This window comes from Nyctereutes procyonoides, unplaced genomic scaffold (genome assembly GCF_905146905.1).
Source record: "Nyctereutes procyonoides isolate TBG_1078 unplaced genomic scaffold, NYPRO_anot_genome, whole genome shotgun sequence".
Taxonomy (NCBI): domain Eukaryota; kingdom Metazoa; phylum Chordata; class Mammalia; order Carnivora; family Canidae; genus Nyctereutes; species Nyctereutes procyonoides.
In genome coordinates, this window is record NW_026575124.1 from 430,634 (window position 1) to 451,107 (window position 20,474).

Below are 20,474 nucleotides of genomic sequence, written 5' to 3' on the forward strand. Positions count from 1 at the left end.
CCAAAGGTAAATGCTCAACCACTGAGCCACCCAAGTGCCCCTGGCATCTCTTCTATATATTTCCCATTAGTCTTATATCTACTTCCTGAGTTCTCTGACTTGGAGTCATAAAGAAAAAAACACCTGCTCTTTTAGGTCCAGGCTTAATGTTGAGATACCTTCAGGACTTGAAATCTCCAGAACAGAGGTGGCCACGTGGTATAGTTCAGGGGTCAACAGAGTACAGCCAGAGAACCTAATCTCACCTGCCGTCCATTCTTGGACATAGTCACACCCATTCGTCTATGTGTGGTCTATGACTATTTTTGATTTATAACAACAGAGTTGAGGGACGCCTGGGTGGCTCAGTGGTTGGGCGCCTGCCTTCAGCTCGGGTCGTGATCCCAGAATCCGGGATCGAGTCCCACATCGGGCTCCCTGCGAGGACCCTGCTTCTCCTTCTGCCTGTGTCTCTGCTTCTCTCTCTTAGTCTGTGTGTGTCTCTCATGAATAAATAAATAAATCATTAAAAAAAATAACAGAGTTGAGTAATCATGGCCGAGTTGAGTAGTTGCAACAAAACCCACAAGCCTACTACGGTTGACCCATGAACAACACAGGTTTGAACTGTGCAGGTCCACTTAATATGCACATTTTTAAAGGAAATACTGTACACTACCGTAAATGTATTTTACCTTATGATTTTCATAATAACATTTTCTTTTCCCTGGCTTATTTTATTGTAAGAATACAATACATAAAACACATAGCATACAAATTATGTGTTAATCGACTGTTCATATTATCAGTAAGGCTTCTAGGCAACAGTAGGCTGTAAGTAGTTAAGTTCCAGAGAAGTTGAAAGTTATACACAGATTTTTTACTATATGGGGAGGGAAGCGCCCCAACCCCCTGATGTTGTTCAAGGGTCAGCTATATACTCCCTATCAATCCCTTTGCAGGGAAAAAAAAAATGCCAACCCTTGTTCTAGGATAAGGACCAAGGTAAAATCTGGAGTTGAGGCACATAAAAAGTAAATTGGGCCTATGTTTGGATATCTAGCCCCTCACACCTAGAAGTATCTTCTGGTTTTTCACATTGAAAGTTGTCAACAAAATCACTGAGGACCACTTCAGATCCTTTGTGGAACCAGGCAGGATAGACATAAATAAAGTCATTGGGTGTATGAGAGTAGAATTCACCTGTAAAAGAAGTGATGGTCTAGGATTCCAACTGTGGGCAGAAATATAACCACCTGCATCCACTGGTCCAGTAGTTTAATTTATTTTAGTTACAAACAGAAACCAAGAGCAAGTCTCAGTACAATAAATTATCCATTCCCATCCCTCCTGCTAACCAATAAGAGGCTCAGAGAGTCTTGGGTAAAACTCTTCCTCTGGAGGGTTCCCTCTAACATCTGAATGAGGGCCGGGGACAGTTTCCCTAAGGGCCTAAACAAACAACTCTTGAGGACTCAGGGGAGAGCTCCCCCTACCCCCAGTCCTCTGTCCCTTCCCAAAGAAAAACCTCTCTATCACTGTCTCCTATTACCCCACAAGACGGGGCCCAGGCTTCTGTAGAGGCGTCTGGGAACAGCAGGTAGGAATGAGCGGTCTCCCTGGATACAGGCCTTATGGCTCCCCCACAACGCCTGGGGCTGTGCCTCCAAGGAGAAGAGTGGTCAAACTATGGGGATGCCCCACCCAGAAGGAGCATGAACCAGAGCTAAGGGGACCTCAGGGTTGGAGAGAGGGGGGCAATACAGTGCATTTCATCTTAGTTCATTTCTGGTGCTTAAGGAGCAGAATACGAGTGACAGTTTTCCCTCCAAGGCCCTCCTACTGTGGGGAGGGGAGAAGGCTGCACATCACAGACTGCCTGCCTGACCCCCACCACCCCCAAAGCTGCTTCCAGGTTGATACTTTGAGCTTCTAGGAGCCAAGATTGACCCTGGACAGAAATCGGAGCAAAGAGCTGAAAGGCGCTCCTCCCCTCGGCCAGCCCTGTGGTGAAGCGGGCCTCACTTACACACGTTGACCCACTCCGTGACCTTGCACTCATCGCACAGCACATAGCAGCACCAGTGGAAGCGGCAGTGACAGCGCTCAACTCGTGTCTGCCGGAGCATGTTGTGCCCACGGCCGCAGCACAGGCTGCCACAGCCATCGAGCAGCCGGCTGGTCTTGTTGCAGGCCCGGCCCCGAGTGCCAGGGGAGCCCACGGTAGGGTCTCGCTCGCAGAAGTCTGGAGACTTCTCGAAGTAAACCAGCTCTCCTGAGAGGCGGCGGGGACGCAGGCGGGGCTGGAAGGCTCCCGAGTTGCGGTTGTGGGTATCGATGAAGATGGCCCGACCCAGCCGCTCCCTCAGGGCTGCCCCCACTGCCCGGAACTCTGGGGCCGCCCTCCAGCACGTCTTGAACTGGCAGCTGCCCGACGTGCCGTGGCACTTGCATTTCCGCTTCAGGTTTTCAGTTACCACCTAGAGCATCAGAGGGGGGAGAGGTGAAGGGGGTGGCAGCAAAGGGGCAGAGCACAGAGGCACAGGAGAGAGCACAGGGAGTGACAAACATAGGCAAGAATGACCACGGAGTATCAGGAACGAAAGGGCACCGCGGGGCTGCCTAATAGCTCAACTGTCTCATCTTCTGGTTGGAGAACTGAAGCCAGAACAGAGTGATTCGCCCATCTTTAAGCACTGGCTGGTAACAGAGACTCAGCTCAGGCAACTAGCTGGTAGCAGAACTCAACTCCAGCTGTCCTGACTCCCTGTCCAGTGCTCTTTCCAGAGTGAGCACTGAGATGAGCACTCCTTCTGGGGGAAGGCAGCTGTGATAATAGCTACCACGTAATGAGCACCTGCCAAGGACTAGGCACTCTGCCCAGCGCCCTATTTACTAGCTCACTCTTAATGACACTGTAAGCTAGATACCATTAGACTCTTTTTACAGATGCAAAACTGAGGTTAAGTGACTTGCTTGAGGTCATCCAGACGGTGAGCGGCAATCCCCCACCACATCTCATCCTCTTTACTCTGCTGTGCCTCTTCAACTCTAACCAGGCCTCAAAAGCTAAGGAGACCCAGGACAAGTTGCACACACATACCTGTCGCCCCACCCTGTTGTTGTGGATTCGCATTCTTGCCTGGATGTCCCGGGGAGCTTCCCTGGAATCCAAGAAATCCCGAGAGAACTTCTCTCCAAAGTCCATGTCATGGTTACAGCCACCCCATTCCCATGTGTCCTGGGGGCCAGGGCTGGGACCTGAGCCGGGGCCAGGGCTGGGCAGGGAGTGGGGGAAACTCTTGCCCCGGGACAGAGCCTGCAGCTGCAGCAGCTTGGCCCTCAGCCGGTCCTGCTCACCACTGCCCTTCCAGCCGCAGCCGCAGCTCACTAGCCTGCCCAGGCTGCAGGCCGTGGCGACCGCGTGCATGACCCCTGCCGCCAGCATGGAGAAGGAAAAAGCACTCTCACGGAAACCTGGGAATAAAAAGGGTGTGACGGGGGATAAGGTTGACAGGCAGCTGAGAGGAGGGAGGTGGAAGGAAATAAGAAGCCACCCTCCAATTCCAGGAATTCCTAACTGAATCCTGACCCTGCCATTTACCAGCTGCATAATTTGGGAGAAAGTCACAGAGATGGAAGGGAATGGATGCACTGGAGCCTCAGTTTCCTCATTTATTAAGGGAGGGGCTGGACTAAGATGAGGCCCATCCTCCATTCCGTAAGTCTGGGATTTTCGGGTGCAGATGAAAGAGTTAGCTGGAGGGCAAGACCCCTGGGGTTGGCAGGTGCCTGAGAGGGAGTCCCCCAGGTCTTTGAAGAAGTGTTCACTGAGTTCTACATCTGAAAGCCTTAGAAATTCCCCAGCCCAGCAGGGAGCCTGGGTGGTGGAGTGGAAGCAGAGACCTGGGGGGGGGGGGGTTCTTTTCGGTACTTTTAACCAACCTTCCTCTACCACCCCAACACCCCCAGAGCACTAGAGCCATGGAGCTGTCCTCCCCCTTTCCAGCTTCTAGTTTTATATTTGCCCTTTAAGACTGCCCTTTATGGTTATCCTAACCTGCTATTACTCTATAAAATGCTGGGAGGGGGAGAGGAGAGGGGGTGATTTTTCCCTAAGGCCTTTCTAAAATGTTGGATTCTTTGTTACATTTTGGGGGTCACAGAGCCTCAAGATGAGAAGCCTTTCCCATGCTTCTTGTGTAGGTATCAAAGCCTTTCCCTGCACCAGGCCCTATAGAGAAGGAGGGGGTCCCTCACTTCCTTTTGGGTAGGGGCTCTCCTGGAGCCCTGAGAGGATGAGAGACACACCTCTTTAGGGGCCAGGCCTCTCCCACCCCAGGATGCAGGGCTTCTGGCCCAGCCTCCCAATCCCCCCCAACCTCAACCCTCCAGGGGTGAAGCTGTTAGCACACGTCTTGGGAATTCCCCCGCAGATGGCAGCTGCCTATTAACCCCATAGTCCCTGAAGTACTGCCCCCACCCTTGAGCTGAGCCCAGAATGGATCTTTACTCCTCCAGGGAGGAAACTTGGGCATGGCCTGGCAAGAGGCAAGGATGCCTTCCAGACCATACCTCCCAGACCAGACCAGCAGTGACCTGTTCTTCGCCCCTCCAGCCGTTCCTCACCTGCTCAGGTGAGAGCCACCTGGGGCCCCCACAGCCCAGAGGAGGGGGCTGCTCCCCGGCTTCAAAGCCATCAGGGTCTTTGTTCCCAGCCTCTGCTCCTGGGAACCCCAGCAATTAGGGGAGTAGGTTTAACCCTTAAACGGTTGGGGGCGTCACTCCACCCCCGCTGAGGCTCTGGGGACACCAGCCTGGGCTTGTCCAGAAGAGGGAGGGGGGAGGAAATTGGGGGAGGGAATGGGGGGGGGCTTTTGAAGCTTCCAGGGCTGGGGGCATCTCTTACTCGCAGGTGCAACCCAGATCGAGCCTGGTGGAGGCAGGAAAGGGGGGCCTAGGGTAGGAGAGCAGCGACCCAGCTGCCTCGCCGGCAGCACGCAGGTGGAAGTGAGGCGCGGGGGCCCAGACGGGTGGCCGAGCCCAGCTCGGCGGCTCCCGGGGGGGAATTCCCGGGGAGGCCCCGCCCGGAGTCGTGAACCGGCCCCTTCCCGCCTCCGCTCGCCTCGGCCTGCCCCGCACCCCGGCCCCGGCGGCGCTCACCGCGCTTGAGGATGGCGCTGTGGTGCGGCAGGCGGCCGCCGCCCTCGAGCGCCGAGCAGTTCCAGCGCTGGTCGCGCAGCTGGTGCTGACACTCGTGGACCGCGATGTGCAGGCCCTGGAGCGCGGATGCCGTCACGTCGGGGCTGCGCAGGCAGAGGCCCAGCTGCCGCTTGCTCAGGCCCGACAGCGTCAGGCACACGGTGTTGGCGGTCAGCGGCGGCTCCCCCGGCAGCTTCAGGCCCAGGATCTCATTGCTGAGGGCCCTGGGAACGCAGAGGGCGTTTGGGGGGTGTGGCCCCGGCCTCGCGCCCCCTCCGCGCCTCCCGTCCTGGGTCTGTGCTTTCAGCCTAGGGCTCCCTCGTAGGCTGGGTGACGGGGGAGCTGCTCACCGACTGCACAGCGCCAGGAGCAGGAGACCCGCGAAGCCCGAGGGCGGAGGCCGCGGCCGGGGCTCCTCCGGCATGTCGAAGCCCAGGCCCGGAGGCCCCGGTGGGCGGATGGATCAGGGCCTGCGGGACAGGGAGACTTGGCGGCTTCGGCGTGGGCGGGGGACTGGCCGGGGCAACCAAGGATCCTATCTCACCAGTGCCACCCCAGGGACCCTTCTCATCCCTCCCTCCCTGAGCGAAACAGTAAGAATCATCCTTGCCCCTGGACCCTGGAGGAAGAGACTCGGTGTGTAGCTGCGGCTTATGCAAGAGCCCCTGGGGCTGGACCCCGCCAGACACAATGCCGGGCACACAGACACACTCACGTGCAAACTCAGACAGACTGACTCACAAACGCCACTCCACCATCTTGCCCCTGCTCCCCCTCGGAGGGCCCCACGACTGGCTTCCCTCGCCCAGCAGAGCCTCCTCTGGGGGCCGGGGGGCGGGATTGGGGGCCGGGTGGGAAGGGGGTTCTGCACCACCTACAGCTGGAGCGATGGGGGGGGTCACCTCCAGGTGCCGTCGAGGGCAGGAGCCTCCGCCAGAGGGGTGGGGGAATGGGCTCCCGGCCCTGCTCTACCCACTTTTTCCCGCAGTCGGGAGAGAGGGGAGGCTCCAGGTGCGCCAGACAGGGAGGGGACCTGCTTCCCGCCTGAAAGGGACGCGGCGCAGGCTGGGTCCTCTTCCTCCTCGGCCACCTTTCCTAACCAGCGCTGCCCGTCTGGTCCCCTCAAGGTCCCAGCCTCGGTCCCCACCCCTTTGCTCTCAGGTTCACTGCCCTTCGGATGTGGGGGTATTCCTTTATCTGCTGTCCCTCTCTCTGGCAGCAGCCCCGCGTCTCCGAGCCCCGGTGGGCGGGTGCGTGTCTGTCCGTCCGCCTACCCGTGTGCCTCTCGCGGCCCCGCGTGCGCGTCCCTGCCCTCCCCGCTTTCCCGGCTCCGATTACCTCCAGCTGCTCTGGCGCGAGGTCGCCACCGGAGGGATGGGTCGCCGGGGCTCGGGCGTCTCAAACGGTGGGGAGACGGCGCTGGGTCCTGCCCCCTCGGCAGAGCCGCATTCTTCCAGGGCAGGGCCACTCCTCTCCGCCGCTTCCCCAGCGCCGCCGCAGCCTCCGGGAGGAAGGGAGGGAGCGAGGGAGGGAGGGAGTGATCGAGAAAGCCAGCGAGCGGTCTCGCAAGGACCTGGGGGCTCCGGCTCTGCTCGCCTCGCGCCGAGCTCCCCCTTGGCTCTGCGGCGGCTGACAGAGCTGCGGCCCCTCCCCGGGCCCCGGGCATCCCCACCCCGCTCCGCGCACCCCCCGCCTTGACCCGGGGAGCGCAGGCGCTCCCCCTCCTCCCAGCCTACACACACACCCTCTCCCCCGACGCCTGGGTTCGCGCTCGGCCCCACTGAAGGGGGTGGTGACCAGAGCGCCTCTCACCTGCTCCGGGTAGCCAAGTCCGCAAGGCGGGTGCGGTGACCCCGACCAGGGAAACGGGACCCTGGTCCCACGTGGTCATTTCTCTTTGCCTCAGTTTCCCCGCCGAGAGCTGAATGGCAGGAGAATGCCTTTGACAAGATGAAGACGGAGCTGCGGGGCAACTTTCCTCCTCGGACAATGTTGTGGAGAGCCCTCTGCGAGAGCGCGCCGCAGGGCACGCAGAGCCAGCAGGCAAAGCTCCCTTCTGGGTGGCTTGGCTTCCACCCACCTCTAAGCTCTGCGCCTGCCCCTTGGGAGGGGTCAGACTTGGCCTCAGAGCTTGGTCCTAGCAGAGGCTCCGGTAGCCCCAAAGATCTCCAGCCTTCTATGCTTCCCTTGGCTGATAGGGCATCCTTGCCCGCAGAGTTCTCCTGCCCTTCCTGGGAACCCCAGGTCTGCACTTGGAGCGGCCCATATTCCTGCTCCAGGCTTTCAGACTTGCTTTACATGGAATAAGGAGGGCCTTGGGATCCCCAACCGAGCTCAGCCTAGGGACAGCCAGGGAAAGAGCCTGATCTTGGGGTGCACACACCAGGGCAAGCCACCTTAGGGAGCTCCAGTGGCACTGAAGGGGTTAGGCGCCACTGCGCTCCTGCCTGACTCACCCACCCAGCTCTAACCACTGCGGGCTATTTTTGCCAGAGAGGGGCCCCAGGCTTCCCAGCCGCCCCCCGCCCCTGCCAGACCGCAGCCCAAGGCACGACTGGCCCCGCGCGCCTGAGGCTGGCACGTTGACTCAGAGACAGGCCCCCTGGGGAAGCAGAGCCATGGGGCAAAACCCACAGCCACAGTCATCTCTTCCTTGGTGGTGGCTATGCAGCTCTTCTGGGCAGTCAGCCTCCAGCCTGTGCTGCTGCAGGGGCTGCCCTGTGCTGCAGGGGGCACTGCTGTCTAGGGGGCAGAGCAGGCTGAGAGAGATCAGTGACTTTCTTCCACCAGCATGTTATTTATTGACCACCCTTATGTACCAGGTCTTTAGCAGGCCAGAGAGGTAAAAGTGCCATGGTTCCCGACACTGGACAGCTCTGACCAGAGAGGGTTGCTTTCCTTTGCTTTCTCACCTCTGGGGGCAGAGGAGGAAGAGAAATAGCCCTCGGACTCCTGTCTCTCCTTCCTGTTTAGATGCCAAGACCCAAACCATGTGTGGCTTTTGAGGCCACCGGGATCTGTAAGCTGTATCTCAGGAGCTTTCATCTTTACACCTGGATTCAGTGATCCTTGCCAGCGTCCTTGCCCTTCTTCCTGCATGTCAGCCTGGGACTCCACTCAGGTCCTGGAGGAAGGGGATGAGGTTTCCTATGCCCCTCTTCTCCCACAGGCATTTGTATCTCTCCCTATGTCTCTGGGTCTCCCTCGGGGTTCCGATTCTACCCTTGTCAAGCTATAGAACAGTCAGGTGCCAAGGAAGGACCAGGGTCAGAACTACTATCATAGACTCCAACTTCTCAGTGAATCCAGGGCTCCCCAAGCTGGTCTGTCCCAAATCCAAGGACCCACAGTCCTGTTCCCTCTCCATGCAGAAGCCCGGCTCTGGGAAGGGAGGCCACAGGCAGGCAGACTGGGTGGCCTGAACTGGCCCCCAGTGCCCTTGGCCCGACCGGCTGGCCTGAGCACTGACCCGCAGGCGGCTGGAGGGTGGTGGAGCAGGCGGGGTCTGGAGAGGGCTGTGGGTACACACCCATTGCCTAATACCCCAAGCACGCGGCCAGCTCCAGGAAAGAGGAGGGGCGGGAACCAGAGAGACCTTGACAGGGGTTGGGGCCATGACTGGAGGGGGAAAGTGAGGGGCTGTCATTACTTTGGGAGGGAGTGGGAGCAAGCTGGTCCCCCTGCCCCTCGATGAGAAGACTGGAGGGCTGCATTCCCACCATGGGGACAGAGGGTGTAGCATGAACAATCTGGGAAGAGCACTGGGGCCCTGGAGGGCGGGGGTCAAAGAAAAGAGTGGGGGCCCCGGGAGATTGGGGGATCGAGCAACTGAGGCGGTGGCTAAAGCAGAGCAAAGCCTCGGGAACCACCTCCTCCTCCTCCCCTCATGTTTGCCTTGGCCCGGGGTCCCGGGTGACTCATCTATTGCTGAGCCGCTGATAGGGGCGGCCAAGCTCGGGGAACCCTTATTATAGGCCCAAGAGGGATGGATGCGCCCTCAGTGGTGAGCTCAGCTGCGCTGCCCACCCTCCGCCTCTCACGCCTTCTGCTGCAGCACCGTAGGCCACCACCCGGAGGCACCAAAGGGTCCACGGCCGAGTGCACTGGACTCTCAGGGGAAACCCCCAATGGTTGAGCTGTTAGCACCAACAAATTTGTGGAATTATCATAGACAGAACTTTGCCCCCCTCTCTACCAGAGGCTGATGCCTTCCCAGCACAAGGAGGCAGTGCCGCCTGCTGGTGCTTCAAAGGATGGTAGTTTCCCCTGCCTACAAACTCTCAGCCCTGGTCCCCTGCCTTCTCCCCACAGCCCAATGACAAGGTAAAGCCCCTTTCCTCTCCAACGTCTCTCTCCTGTCCCTATTTCAGAGAGGTGATTTGCTACTGATTTTCTACTCCAAGCCTTTAAAGTTATCCGTGGTCAAAAATGATAGAAAAATAGAAAAAGAAAGGGGCACCTGGGTGGTTTAGTGGTCAAGTGTCTGCCTTTGGCTCGGGCTGTGATCCTCGGGTCCTGGGATTGAGTCCTGCATGGGCCCCCCCAGGGAGCCTTCTTCTCCCTCTGCCTATATCCCTGCCTCTCTCTATGTGTGTCTCTCATGAATAAATAACATTTTTTGAAAAAGAAAAATAGAGCAAGGTAAAGGACATAGGTAGCAGGGTTCTATTTTATATAAGGGGATGAAAAAAGAAGATGAGAGAGCAAACCCATGGAGATATCTAAGGAAGGGCATTCCAGAACACAGAAAAGCAGGTGCAAGGATCTTGAGACAGGAACTTGCTTGGTTCAGAAAATTAGCAAACAGGCCAGTGTGGCCAAAGGGAGGAACTCACAGGGGATAGAGTGGTAGACAATGAAGTTAGGGGTTGAAGAAGGAGCAGGGTCTGATCATACAGGGCCATGTAGGCTACTGTAAAGATGTTGTCTTTTTCTTGAAGTGAGATAGGCAATCACTGGAAAACTTGGAGCAGAGGAATGAAATGATCTGACTTCTGTTCTAGAAAGCATGGTTCTGGGGACACCTGGGTGGCTCAGTGGTTGAGCATCTGCTTTCAGTACAAGGCGTGATCCTGGGTCCGGGATCAAGTCCCACATGGGGCTCCCTGCAAGTAGCCTGCTTCTCCCTCTGCTTGTGTCTGTGCCTCTATCTGTGTCTCTCATGAATAAATAAATAAAATCTTAAAAAAAATAGAAAGCATGGCTCTGGCTGCCATGTGGAGAAGAGACTGTTGGGGGGCAAAGGTAGGAGTAGGGAGAGCTGGCAGTATTGAGAGAGAGAGAGAGAGAGTAAGACAGAGAGGATGGTGACTATGACCAACACTGTAGCAGCAGTAGGGTAAGAATGGGTCTGGGTCTGCATATATTTTAGAGACAGAAGGACAGGATTTGTTGATGGACTTGTCACAGAGTACAAGAGAACAGATGGATCAAGGGTGACTCTAAAATTCTTGTCCTTAGAAACAGGATGGAGGTGCCCTTTACTGAAATGGGATGACCAAAGAAAGAGCAGGTTAAAATGGGGAAGAATGCGGCATTGTTTTGAACATGTACATTTGGAGATGCTTGTTCTAGTGTCAGAGTTCAGGGCCAGAGGTATGAATTCAGGAATGTGAGACTACATAGTTCACCAAGAGACTGAATGTAGACTGAGAAGAAACTCTAGATTGAACTGGGGTGCACTCTGAAGCTTAGAAGTTGGGTACACAGGGTAGAACCAGATAAGGAGAATGAGAAGGAGAGCAGCTAGGGAGGTAGGAATGGGGTTCTATAAACCAAATGAGAAAATATTTCAAGAAGGAGAAAGTGTTCAATTCTGTCTGCTGTTCCTTGATGGTGGATTAAGATGAGAACCAAGAATTGACTATAGAACACCCCAGAGGTCATGGATGATCTTGATGAGGATGTGTAGCAGATTCAAAGATGTGATCCGAGTGGAAAAAGAGAATAAAGAAAAGATATTGGTGCTAGTGATTAAAGCAACCTTTTTGAGCTTTGCCATCAAAGAGAGTAGAGAAATGGGGCAATCTTGGGAGGTAATGTAGGGTCAAATGAAGCTTTGATGATTTTAGATGGGAAATATTACAGCATTTTGCATGCCGATGGCTATGATCCAGTACTGAAGATGCAGGAAAGAAACAGGACAACAGACAGACTGATGATCTGATCTAAGTAGAAATTTGGACCAGTCACGCGCAGTGTGACCCAGACTTAGAGACCTCCCCTCCCACTCTTCCCCACTACTCCTGGTGGGTGGAATGGTGAAACAAAAGATACTGGCTCCTTCTTTTCTTTCTTTCCACCTCTGCTTGTCACCAATGGCCACAGACAGGGCTTCCTGTCTTCCAGTGCATCTCCAACCTCCATGGGGTTTTATCAGTCCACAGGCCAAAAGACATGACCCAGGCCCCAGTGGGAATAAACCCTGAAGGGATGAAGGACAAGCTGCCCATCATTGTCTATTTACTTGAGCCATGTGTACTGGGTGCCCTCTGGAGAGATCACTGGCTTCTGAAGCTGGGGAGGATGCTGGGCCAGTATAACCTTGTCCCTCAGGGTTGAAGCCCTGGAGGGGCCAGGTACAGTGGATGGGGTAATAGGCCTGGGAAGGATGCTGTCCTCAAAAATAACCTCCATCTGGCTTCATTTGGGTTAATCAGCATCTCATTTAAAATGGAAGTGCCCCAGGAAGACTAAGCTTACCAGACAGGTATTCCTTAGAGTGATTTCCCCATCTTGAAGAGGATACTTGGTCATTTCTGAGACTTGGAATTCTTTAGAATCAGACCTGTGTACATACTCAGAAGGTACCCTGAAGGCAGAGGAGATGAAAAAGAGAGGGAGACAGAAAGATCCTAAAGATCATTTTTATTTATCTGTCAGTTTGACAAGGGCCTATAGCCTGCTACTGCCGCATACTCAGAAAGAGCTCATAAGGTAGAAAGAGCATGGGCTTTGAGTCAAAAGGATCTGAGTTTTTTTTAAATTTTTTTTAATTTTTATTTATTTATGATAGTCACAGAGAGAGAGAGAGGTGCAGAGACATAGGCAGAGGGAGAAGCAGGCTCCATGCACCGGGAGCCCGATGTGGGATTCGATCCTGGCTCTCCAGGATCGTGCCCTGGGCCAAAGGCAGGCGCCAGACCGCTGCGCCACCCCGGGATCCCAAGGATCTGAGTTTTAATCTGGATCTACCATTAATTCAGTTTTGGTTTTTTTTTTTTTTTTTTTAAGATCCATTGGGGGCACCTGGGTGGCTCAGTCAGTTGAGTGTCTGCCTTTAGCCCAGGTCATGATCTCAGGGTCTCGGGGTCCCAGGATAGAGCCCTGAATCTCCCTATTCAGTGAGGAGTCTGCTTCACCCTCTCCCTCTGCCTCTCCCCTCCCCTCCCTCCCTCCCTGCTTCTGCTCTCTCTTGTGCTCTTTCTCTATCTTAAAAAAAAATTATTTATTTGACAAAGAGAGAGAGAGCACGCACTCAGGGAGAGAGAGAGAGAGAGACCAGAAGGGGAGGGAGAAAGAGAGGGAGAGAAACAGACATTCCACTGCGCAGTTTAGCCCGATGGAGGGCTCTATCTCACAATCTCACTGAGATCATGACCTGAGCTGAGATCAAGAGTTGGATGCTTAACCGACTGAGCCACCCAGGTGCCCCTCCCCATTTATTCGTTTTCTAAAGATTTTATTTTTAAGTTATCTCTACCCTAATGTGGGGTTCCAGCTTACAACCCCAAGATCAAGAGTCAGCATGCTCTACTGATTGAGCCAGCTACATGCCCCCCATTTATTCATGTATTAGCCCTGTGGACCTCTGACAGCTTCCTAATCTACTTTTTCCTCTGTAAAATGAGAGAGAGAGACAGAGACAGAGAGAGACAGAGAGGGAGCGCAGAGATGTTAAAGAGGAGATCTCTCCTTCCAGGGGCCATCTGTGTGTGGTGGTGGTGGTGGGGCACTATGACCAGGCTGGCAGGGCTCCCTATGCCCCATATAGGGAACAGCAGCCACATCTTCAATGGGAGGTCAGGGTAGCCTTGAGGCTGAGCTGGAGTCCCTGGGAGAAAAGAGAAAACCGTACAATGGAGGTGATGCTTGCAAGCATTTTGGGTGTCTCAATGCGGTAAGAGTGGAAAGAGCCAGAGTTTTGGAGAAAGAAACTCACAGAAAAGTCCAAAAAGGAGCAGACACGTGGAGGGACAAGTTCTCCGTTCCGGGTTCAGGTCAGCCAGGAGCTCTTCTCTTCCCAGCCCCCCTGCACCCAAAGGCACACCTGTCATCTACTCCACTGCCCTTCCTGAGCCTAATCCTCAGAGATTCACCCACTCCAGGCCTTGTCCATCTTGATGCTGCCTTGGTTGCAGACTCAGGCCCTTCCCCTAGGGACAGGCACAGGTTGACACATCCCATGGGTGATGCACCATAAGATGACACAAGGTATACACCGGGAGAGTGACACATATATGCATATTTAATCTCCCCACGCACACATACTCATCCACCCATCCACCCGCCTCCACACACAGTTCCAGACACTCTATCCCTCAATCTTCTGGGTCTTTCCTGACGGTAGCTGCCACCCCCTTCCCCACACATAGATGATGCACTGTCCTGGGTGGTGGCTGCGACAGGATGACTGGATCGATCCCTTCTGACCTGAGCGCATCCCAAGATTCTTTGGAAAGGTTCCTAGCATTCCTCCTCAAAACATGGAGCTCCCCTACATGAGGACACACCTGAATGTGCACCCTCACAACACACTCCCACTTCTCATATGCATTCACATTTGCATTGTCCCACTTGTACACACACACACACACACACACACACACACACAGTCACTCGTGCGCTCCTTCCAGCCCACAAACACAGCCTGCCGCTGCTCCCGGTTTCTCCCCACGGCAGACCCCGGGGGGGGGGGTGTTCATGACCCCACTCGCACCCTTGGGCCGTCCAGCCGTCGGGGGTGGGGGGGTTCCTGGGAAGGAGGCGTCTCCCCGGAGTCGCTGCCCAGAACTCAGGAGCAGGGGGAGAGGGGACGCCGGCGGGGCCCCGGGGTGACGTCGAGGGGCAGCCCCACAGCCGCTGGTGGCGAGGCGAGGCGGCTGGGCTCCCGGCGACTCTCCCCGTGGCACACTGTCGCCGCGCCCCCTGGCGGACGACGCTGGTCCCCGACGGGCTCCGGACGCGAGGAGGAGTGAGGCGGGCGCGCGTGGGAGGGCGTCCCAAGGGGAGGGGTCGGCGGCCAGTGCAGGCCCGGAGGCGGGAGCCACCGGGCAGGGGGCGGGGGTGAGCCCCGACGGCCAGCCCGTCAGCTCTCGCCTCAGACGGGCGGGAGCCACGGCCCCGCTCGCTGCCCATTGTCTGCGCCCCCGACCGGTGCGCCCTGGTGCCACAGTGCGGCCCGGCGGGGCGGCCTCCCCGCGTCACTTCAGCCAGCGCCGCAACTATAAGAGGCGGTGCCGCCCGCCGTGGCTGCCTCAGCCCACCAGCTGGGACCGCGAGCCATGCTGCCCGCCGCCCGCCCCCGGGGCTGGTAGAGCCAGACTGCGAACTCTCGCCACCGCCGCCACCGCCGCGTCCCGTCCCACCGTCGCGGGCGGCAGCCAAGGCCGCCCCACTCCAGCGCAGAGCGGGCGAGGCCGGGCGGGCCATGGGGCACTGGGCGCTGCTGCCCGGCGGGGTTTCTGCTGCGCTCTTGCTGGCGCTGGCCGCTCTGCCCGCAGCCCTGGCCGCCAACAGCAGCGGCCGATGGTGGTAAGTGAGCTGGTGCGGGGTCGCCGCCGCTGCCGGGGCGCAGAGCCAGCGGCCAGCCCCGGCCAGCTCCCACGCTCCGGGATCCGTCCGCAGACAGGCTCCCTCCACCGCACTCACTTCCCTCCGAGACACCGAGGGGCGCTCTGGAGCGGAGCTGCTCCCGGGAAATCTAGTTCCGACGAGGTGGGGTGAATGGTCCGCCCGCCGCGCGGCCCACGATTCTGCAGGCGGGGAGCCCCCTCCCGTCTAGCACCGCCCTTCCTCGCTGAGCCCCAAACCCAGCCTCACGCTGGTAGCCACACCACAGGTTTCCCTGCCTCGGGAAGCCAAGGGCCAGGCCAGCGCCCAGAAAGGAGGCAAGAAGAGGGTGGGACTCCTGAGCATTTCACGCCTTGGGTGGGCATGCACTCCAGGCCGGGATTTCCTCGCCCAAGCTGCCCGGAAGCGGTGTCCCAGGGCCAAGGTGGACATCTCGTCCGCAGGTTTCCCATGCCTCCCCTGTCCGGTCCCCACAAAACTCTGGACGCCCATCCCTTCCAGACCACTGAGCCAGGGAGCGCAGAGTCTTTGCCTCATAACTGATCTCCTTTAGCTCTCTCGGGCACTTAACCCCAAGAAGAGGGCAGGGTAGACACGACCTTTCTGCTTTAGAGTGCAGGTCCCCTTCCAGAGCCTGAGCCCCTATCATGCATCTCACCAGGGGCATCGTGAACGTCGCCTCCTCCACGAACCTGCTGACCGACTCCAAGAGTCTGCAACTGGTGCTCGAGCCCAGTCTTCAGCTGCTGAGCCGCAAACAGCGGAGGCTGATCCGTCAGAACCCGGGGATCCTGCACAGCGTGAGCGGGGGGCTGCAGAGCGCTGTGCGAGAGTGCAAGTGGCAGTTCCGCAACCGCCGCTGGAACTGCCCCACGGCTTCGGGGCCCCACCTCTTCGGCAAGATCGTCAACCGAGGTGGGTACCCAGGAAGGCGACGCTTCCGGGACCAGGGCAACGCCGGGTCACCCGCAGGGCAGGGGCGGGCGAGTGCAGGGAAGAGGTCCCGGGCGCCCGCAGGGTCACACGGTCGAGCCGCCCAGAGCTTCAAGCCCAGCGCCGGCTCCGGGCCGGACTCGTCCTACCGGGCGTTTTGCAGCCGCGCACCTCGGGCGCGAAGCTGAACTTTCCTGCGCCACTGCCCGAGCACAGGCGAGTTCCTGCTCGGGGCCGCTGGCCGCCACCGCTTTCCCGGCCTCTCCCGAAGGCGCCTGGGAAGCCGGTCTCTGCGACAGCGTCTTGCCTCCGGCCCGGCGAGGCTCGCGTCGCAGGCACCGGCCGAAAGCTGGGGCTACGGAGAGGTCCTGGCAGCGCGGAGTTCTCCGCTCCCCTCTTTAAGGTCTTTCTCTCTGGGGCGGCCCCGCTCCCGCCGAGGAGCCAAGTGCGCCCCGATTGCCAGCGCGGACCGGGTTGCATGCCCACGCACGTGCTTTCTCTAGGAGACCCGCTTCCCGACGCGACCCTCCGCGGGCTCTCAGGTCTCCAAGGGCGGAGTCGGGGCGCCGGACGCCAGGGTCCCGAGCCCTCCGTTGAGGTTGCTGGCCGCACCCCGCGACGCCTCCTCGCTCACCCCCGCTCCCTTCCCCCACAGGCTGTCGGGAAACCGCATTTATCTTCGCCATCACCTCCGCCGGGGTTACCCATTCAGTGGCACGCTCCTGCTCAGAGGGCTCCATCGAGTCCTGCACGTGCGACTACCGGCGGCGCGGCCCCGGGGGCCCCGACTGGCACTGGGGGGGCTGCAGCGACAACATCGACTTCGGCCGCCTCTTCGGCAGGGAGTTTGTGGACTCCGGGGAGAAGGGGCGGGACCTGCGCTTCCTCATGAACCTTCACAACAACGAGGCGGGCCGCACGGTGAGCGGGCGTCGGGGGTTCCTCCTGGAAGCGGAGTGGCGGGGGCCTCCGGGCCCCTGGGCGGGGGCGCACCTCGGATCGGGGAGCAGCGGCCGGTGATGAGGCCAGGCGTCAGGGTCGGGAAGTAGGAGAGGACGTCGGGAGGGTGCAGGAGATTTGGAAGGGAAGGCAGGGAATGAAGAGAGCGGCCGCAGACAGGTGGAACGGAAGAGACTAGAAGTCCTGCGCCCCGTGGAATGTATGGCCTGCAGCCCCTCTGCTGTAAGGATTCAGAAAACCAGGCTGGCAGGCCCGGGACCACCGTCCGGCGTGGAGCACAGTTGGGCCTGGTGGTGTCCGAAGCCCGGCGCGACATTTCGCGCCTCCCGTGTCCCCTCCTCCCTTCCGCCTTGGCTGAGGTCCTGGCAGGGTCCGGGAGGGGGCGGGATCGGGGTGGTGGCACCGGCTCGGCTCCGACGGTGCCCCGACTCCCCTTCTTCCCCCTTCCTCCCAGACGGTGTTCTCCGAGATGCGCCAGGAGTGCAAGTGCCACGGGATGTCGGGCTCGTGCACGGTGCGCACCTGCTGGATGCGGCTGCCCACGCTGCGCGCCGTGGGCGATGTGCTGCGCGACCGCTTCGATGGCGCCTCGCGCGTCCTCTACGGCAACCGCGGCAGCAACCGCGCCTCCCGGGCGGAGCTGCTGCGCCTGGAGCCCGAAGACCCCGCGCACAAGCCGCCCTCCCCCCACGACCTCGTCTACTTTGAGAAATCGCCCAATTTCTGCACCTACAGCGGACGCCTGGGGACGGCGGGCACCGCGGGGCGCGCCTGCAACAGCTCGTCGCCCGCGCTGGACGGCTGCGAGCTGCTCTGCTGCGGCCGGGGCCACCGCACGCGCACACAGCGCGTCACCGAGCGCTGCAACTGCACCTTCCACTGGTGCTGCCACGTCAGCTGCCGCAACTGCACGCACACGCGCGTACTGCACGAGTGTCTGTGACACGCTGCGCGGACTCGCCCCCGGAGCGTTCTCCTCTCGCCCACCTCCGGACAGACCCCTCTGCGCCCCCAGCCAGTCCCTGCGGCCACACTCCCCGGGATTCCTGCCTCCGCGATCGATCGTTTCTCCCACCTCCTCCTACCTGGGGACTCCTGAAACCACTCGCCTGGGCCGGCATGAACCCTCTTGCCATCCTGACGGACCTGCCCCGGACCTACCTCCCTCCCTCTCCCGGGAGACCCCTTGTTGCACTGCCCCCTGCTTGGCCAGGAGGTGAGAGAAGGATTCGCCGCCCCCCCACCCCACCCCAACCTCGTGGGGTCAGCTTCTGACCCACTGGCGTGGCTCTACCCGCCAGTGACCTCCTCGCCCCTCTCCCTCCCCTTTATGGTCAGCTCTCCTCCCGCTCTTCCCATTCTCCTGCCAGGGCACAGACCCTGAACACACACCTGGGCACCAGGGCCTTTTACTCCCCCTCTCCCACCCTCCAGCTGAACCGGGAGGTTCCAGGGTGAAAGGGCAGCTGTGGTGATGTGGAAGAGGAGGTTGGGGGACCCAGCAGAAGTACCCCCATTCTCCCAGCCTCTGTCATGGAACCATTGAACAGCTGTGAGCCATGCCTCCCTCGGCCACCTCCTACCCCTTCCTGTCCTGCCTCCTCATCAGTGTGTAAATAATTTGCACTGAATCGTGGATACAAAGCCACGAGTCTGGTTGTTGTAAATAAAACTATTTATTGTGCTGGGTTCCAGCCTGGCTTGCAGAGACCACTTCCACTCCAACCCAATCCCTCTCCCTTCTTTTCTCCTTTTGCTTTCCAGCGTTTTTTGATCTCTCTTCTCCTCTCCCCAATTTCTCAAAGATGCTGTTGCCTACCGGAATCAGTATTTCCTTCCAGTGTAGCTATTAGTGGCTCCTCGCCCCCACCAATGTAGTATCTTCCTCTGCAGAATAAAATCTCTATTTTTATCAATGACTTGGTGGCTCTTCCTTGAATCCAGAACGCACCATTGCTTACCTCTCTTAAACAAATAGGATGCGTTGTTGGGGGACTGGTTTTCTGGCCCTGCAAGAGGACCCTGAGATTCTGACCCTTGAATGACCTTAATGAGGCCACTGGGGCTCCAGGGCTCCAGAAGAACCTGGTCAGGAGCCAAGAGACCCTGTAGGATTCTTCTTCCTGTTCTAACACCAACTGGCTATGTGATATTGGGCAAGTCCTTAACTGCCTCAGTTTCTTGTTGAACAGGGATTAAACAAACAAACTCTGAGCCTGCCTCTCCTATCTGGAGTTGTGAAAATAGCCATAGCTGAGTGATAGCCATGACTGTGTTCTGAAAAGAAACCAAAGAAGAAAGAAAAATCCAAGCAGAGAAGGTGCTGCTGTAGAGCTTTTGGTCCTGGAAGCCTATTGCCTCAGCTGTGGTCAGGGCATGGGGCAGTGGGAAAGGCACTTCCCTCCCCAGGAGAAGAAAACACCTCCTTAGGACCCCAGCTCCCAACCTTGGGCTCAGGAGGATCCACTCAGCGTGATGGGCTCTAGTCCTGGACCCAAAAGCTCAGAGATGGTGGTGGGGGAGAAGGGAGCAGGAGGGCCAGAATCCAAATAGAGGCTACAGCTTAAACCCATGTAACCAAAAAGAAACCCAAGTTGGTCCATATCCAAACCATTAAGAGCCTGAATGAGGACTGTTATGAACAACACAGATATCTCCACGTGCACATTCCTGGGAGTGGGCAGGACTACGAATCCTGCCCACACCCTAAACCTATCTCTAACCCTAATCCTCTCCCCCGTTCCTAGGTCTAGATCTAACCTTAGCCTTAACCCTAACTTCAGACAAACTCTAACCCCTTCCTTAACTCTAATGCCTATCCCTAATCCTAACACTTCCCCCCAGGGGGGACCTAAGGGCCAGGGGGAAGCTATGAAGCACCCCACCCCCCAAAGGCAACAACAGCCCAGACGACTAGAGAATTTCCCACTCTCCCCAGGACTCTTTTGCTCTTGTTGCTGCCTCCCACCTCTCCCTGGATATGTGAACTCTGACCCTTGTTGGCCTTTGGGGTATGTGTGGGGGTAGGGGAGTGGAGCCACGGACTGCTCAACCCTTTCCCTTCTTCTCCATCCTCCCAGCCAGCATCAGCTCAGCGCTGATGGGCGGTGGAGGGGGAGGAATAGAAAACATATTGATCCAGAGTGTAAGGCACCTCATAAGCCTTGGGTTTCCAGTAAAGAACCCCCTGCAGAGAATGTCCAGTCTATAATCCAATGAATTATTATATACCCCCGGCTCCCAAAGCAAGAAGTTAATGGGCTGCCAGAGGCAGGAGAGGGGGCTTGGGGCCCTGCTGGACAATGCCCAGAGTCGGGGAGAAGCAGCGGTTGGGGAGCTGAAAGGTTGGCAGCGGTCCCCAACCACTCTCACCTAACTCCTAACTCCCAAGAGCTGGAATTGGTATCAACTTTCAGGCCCAGAAGCTGGGGCCTCTGAGCTGAGCTGACACATAGGAGCTGAGAGAGGGTAAAGGGAAGCAATGAATCCCATTCTGGCCGCTTTAGACTTTCAACAAACCTGTTGTTTTCTCAGCCCCAGTTACCCTGTCTATTAAACAGGGATGGTTGTCAGTACTTAGTCCTCTCCTTCTGGAAGGTGATGAGGTT

The 20,474-nt window shown here is 57.9% G+C and overlaps 2 protein-coding genes across 2 annotated transcripts; one reads left to right on the forward strand and one right to left on the reverse strand.

The window, feature by feature from the left end:
* Window positions 1-695: 695 nt before the first annotated feature.
* WNT10B (Wnt family member 10B) lies at window positions 696-6,621 on the reverse strand. Its single transcript, XM_055336853.1, has 5 exons — window positions 6,520-6,621; window positions 5,532-5,651; window positions 5,143-5,405; window positions 3,083-3,456; window positions 696-2,459 (listed from the first exon to the last, which is right to left on the reverse strand). The coding sequence occupies exons 2-5, from the start codon at window positions 5,603-5,605 to the stop codon at window positions 2,001-2,003; spliced, it is 1,170 nt and encodes a 389-aa protein (XP_055192828.1). The 5' UTR covers window positions 5,606-5,651; window positions 6,520-6,621; the 3' UTR covers window positions 696-2,000.
* An 8,209-nt stretch (window positions 6,622-14,830) lies between these two features.
* On the forward strand, window positions 14,831-18,723 carry WNT1 (Wnt family member 1). Its single transcript, XM_055337221.1, has 4 exons — window positions 14,831-14,934; window positions 15,635-15,888; window positions 16,562-16,827; window positions 17,321-18,723. The coding sequence occupies exons 1-4, from the start codon at window positions 14,831-14,833 to the stop codon at window positions 17,807-17,809; spliced, it is 1,113 nt and encodes a 370-aa protein (XP_055193196.1). The 3' UTR covers window positions 17,810-18,723.
* Window positions 18,724-20,474: the final 1,751 nt, after the last annotated feature.

What these genes read in the sequence shown, in the direction of transcription:
- WNT10B (XM_055336853.1), bottom strand. Translation starts at nt 5,605, where the DNA reads ATGCCGGAGGAGCCCCGGCCGCGGCCTCCGCCCTCGGGCTTCGCGGGT. An exon ending in CAGCGCCATCCTCAAGCGCG is followed by an intron (nt 3,457 to 5,142) that starts GTGAGCGCCGCC and finishes TTTTATTCCCAG; the next exon opens with GTTTCCGTGAGAGTGCTTTT. An exon ending in ACAACAGGGTGGGGCGACAG is followed by an intron (nt 2,460 to 3,082) that starts GTATGTGTGTGC and finishes CTGATGCTCTAG; the next exon opens with GTGGTAACTGAAAACCTGAA.
- WNT1 (XM_055337221.1), top strand. Translation starts at nt 14,831, where the DNA reads ATGGGGCACTGGGCGCTGCTGCCCGGCGGGGTTTCTGCTGCGCTCTTG. An exon ending in AACAGCAGCGGCCGATGGTG is followed by an intron (nt 14,935 to 15,634) that starts GTAAGTGAGCTG and finishes GCATCTCACCAG; the next exon opens with GGGCATCGTGAACGTCGCCT. An exon ending in ACAACGAGGCGGGCCGCACG is followed by an intron (nt 16,828 to 17,320) that starts GTGAGCGGGCGT and finishes CCTTCCTCCCAG; the next exon opens with ACGGTGTTCTCCGAGATGCG.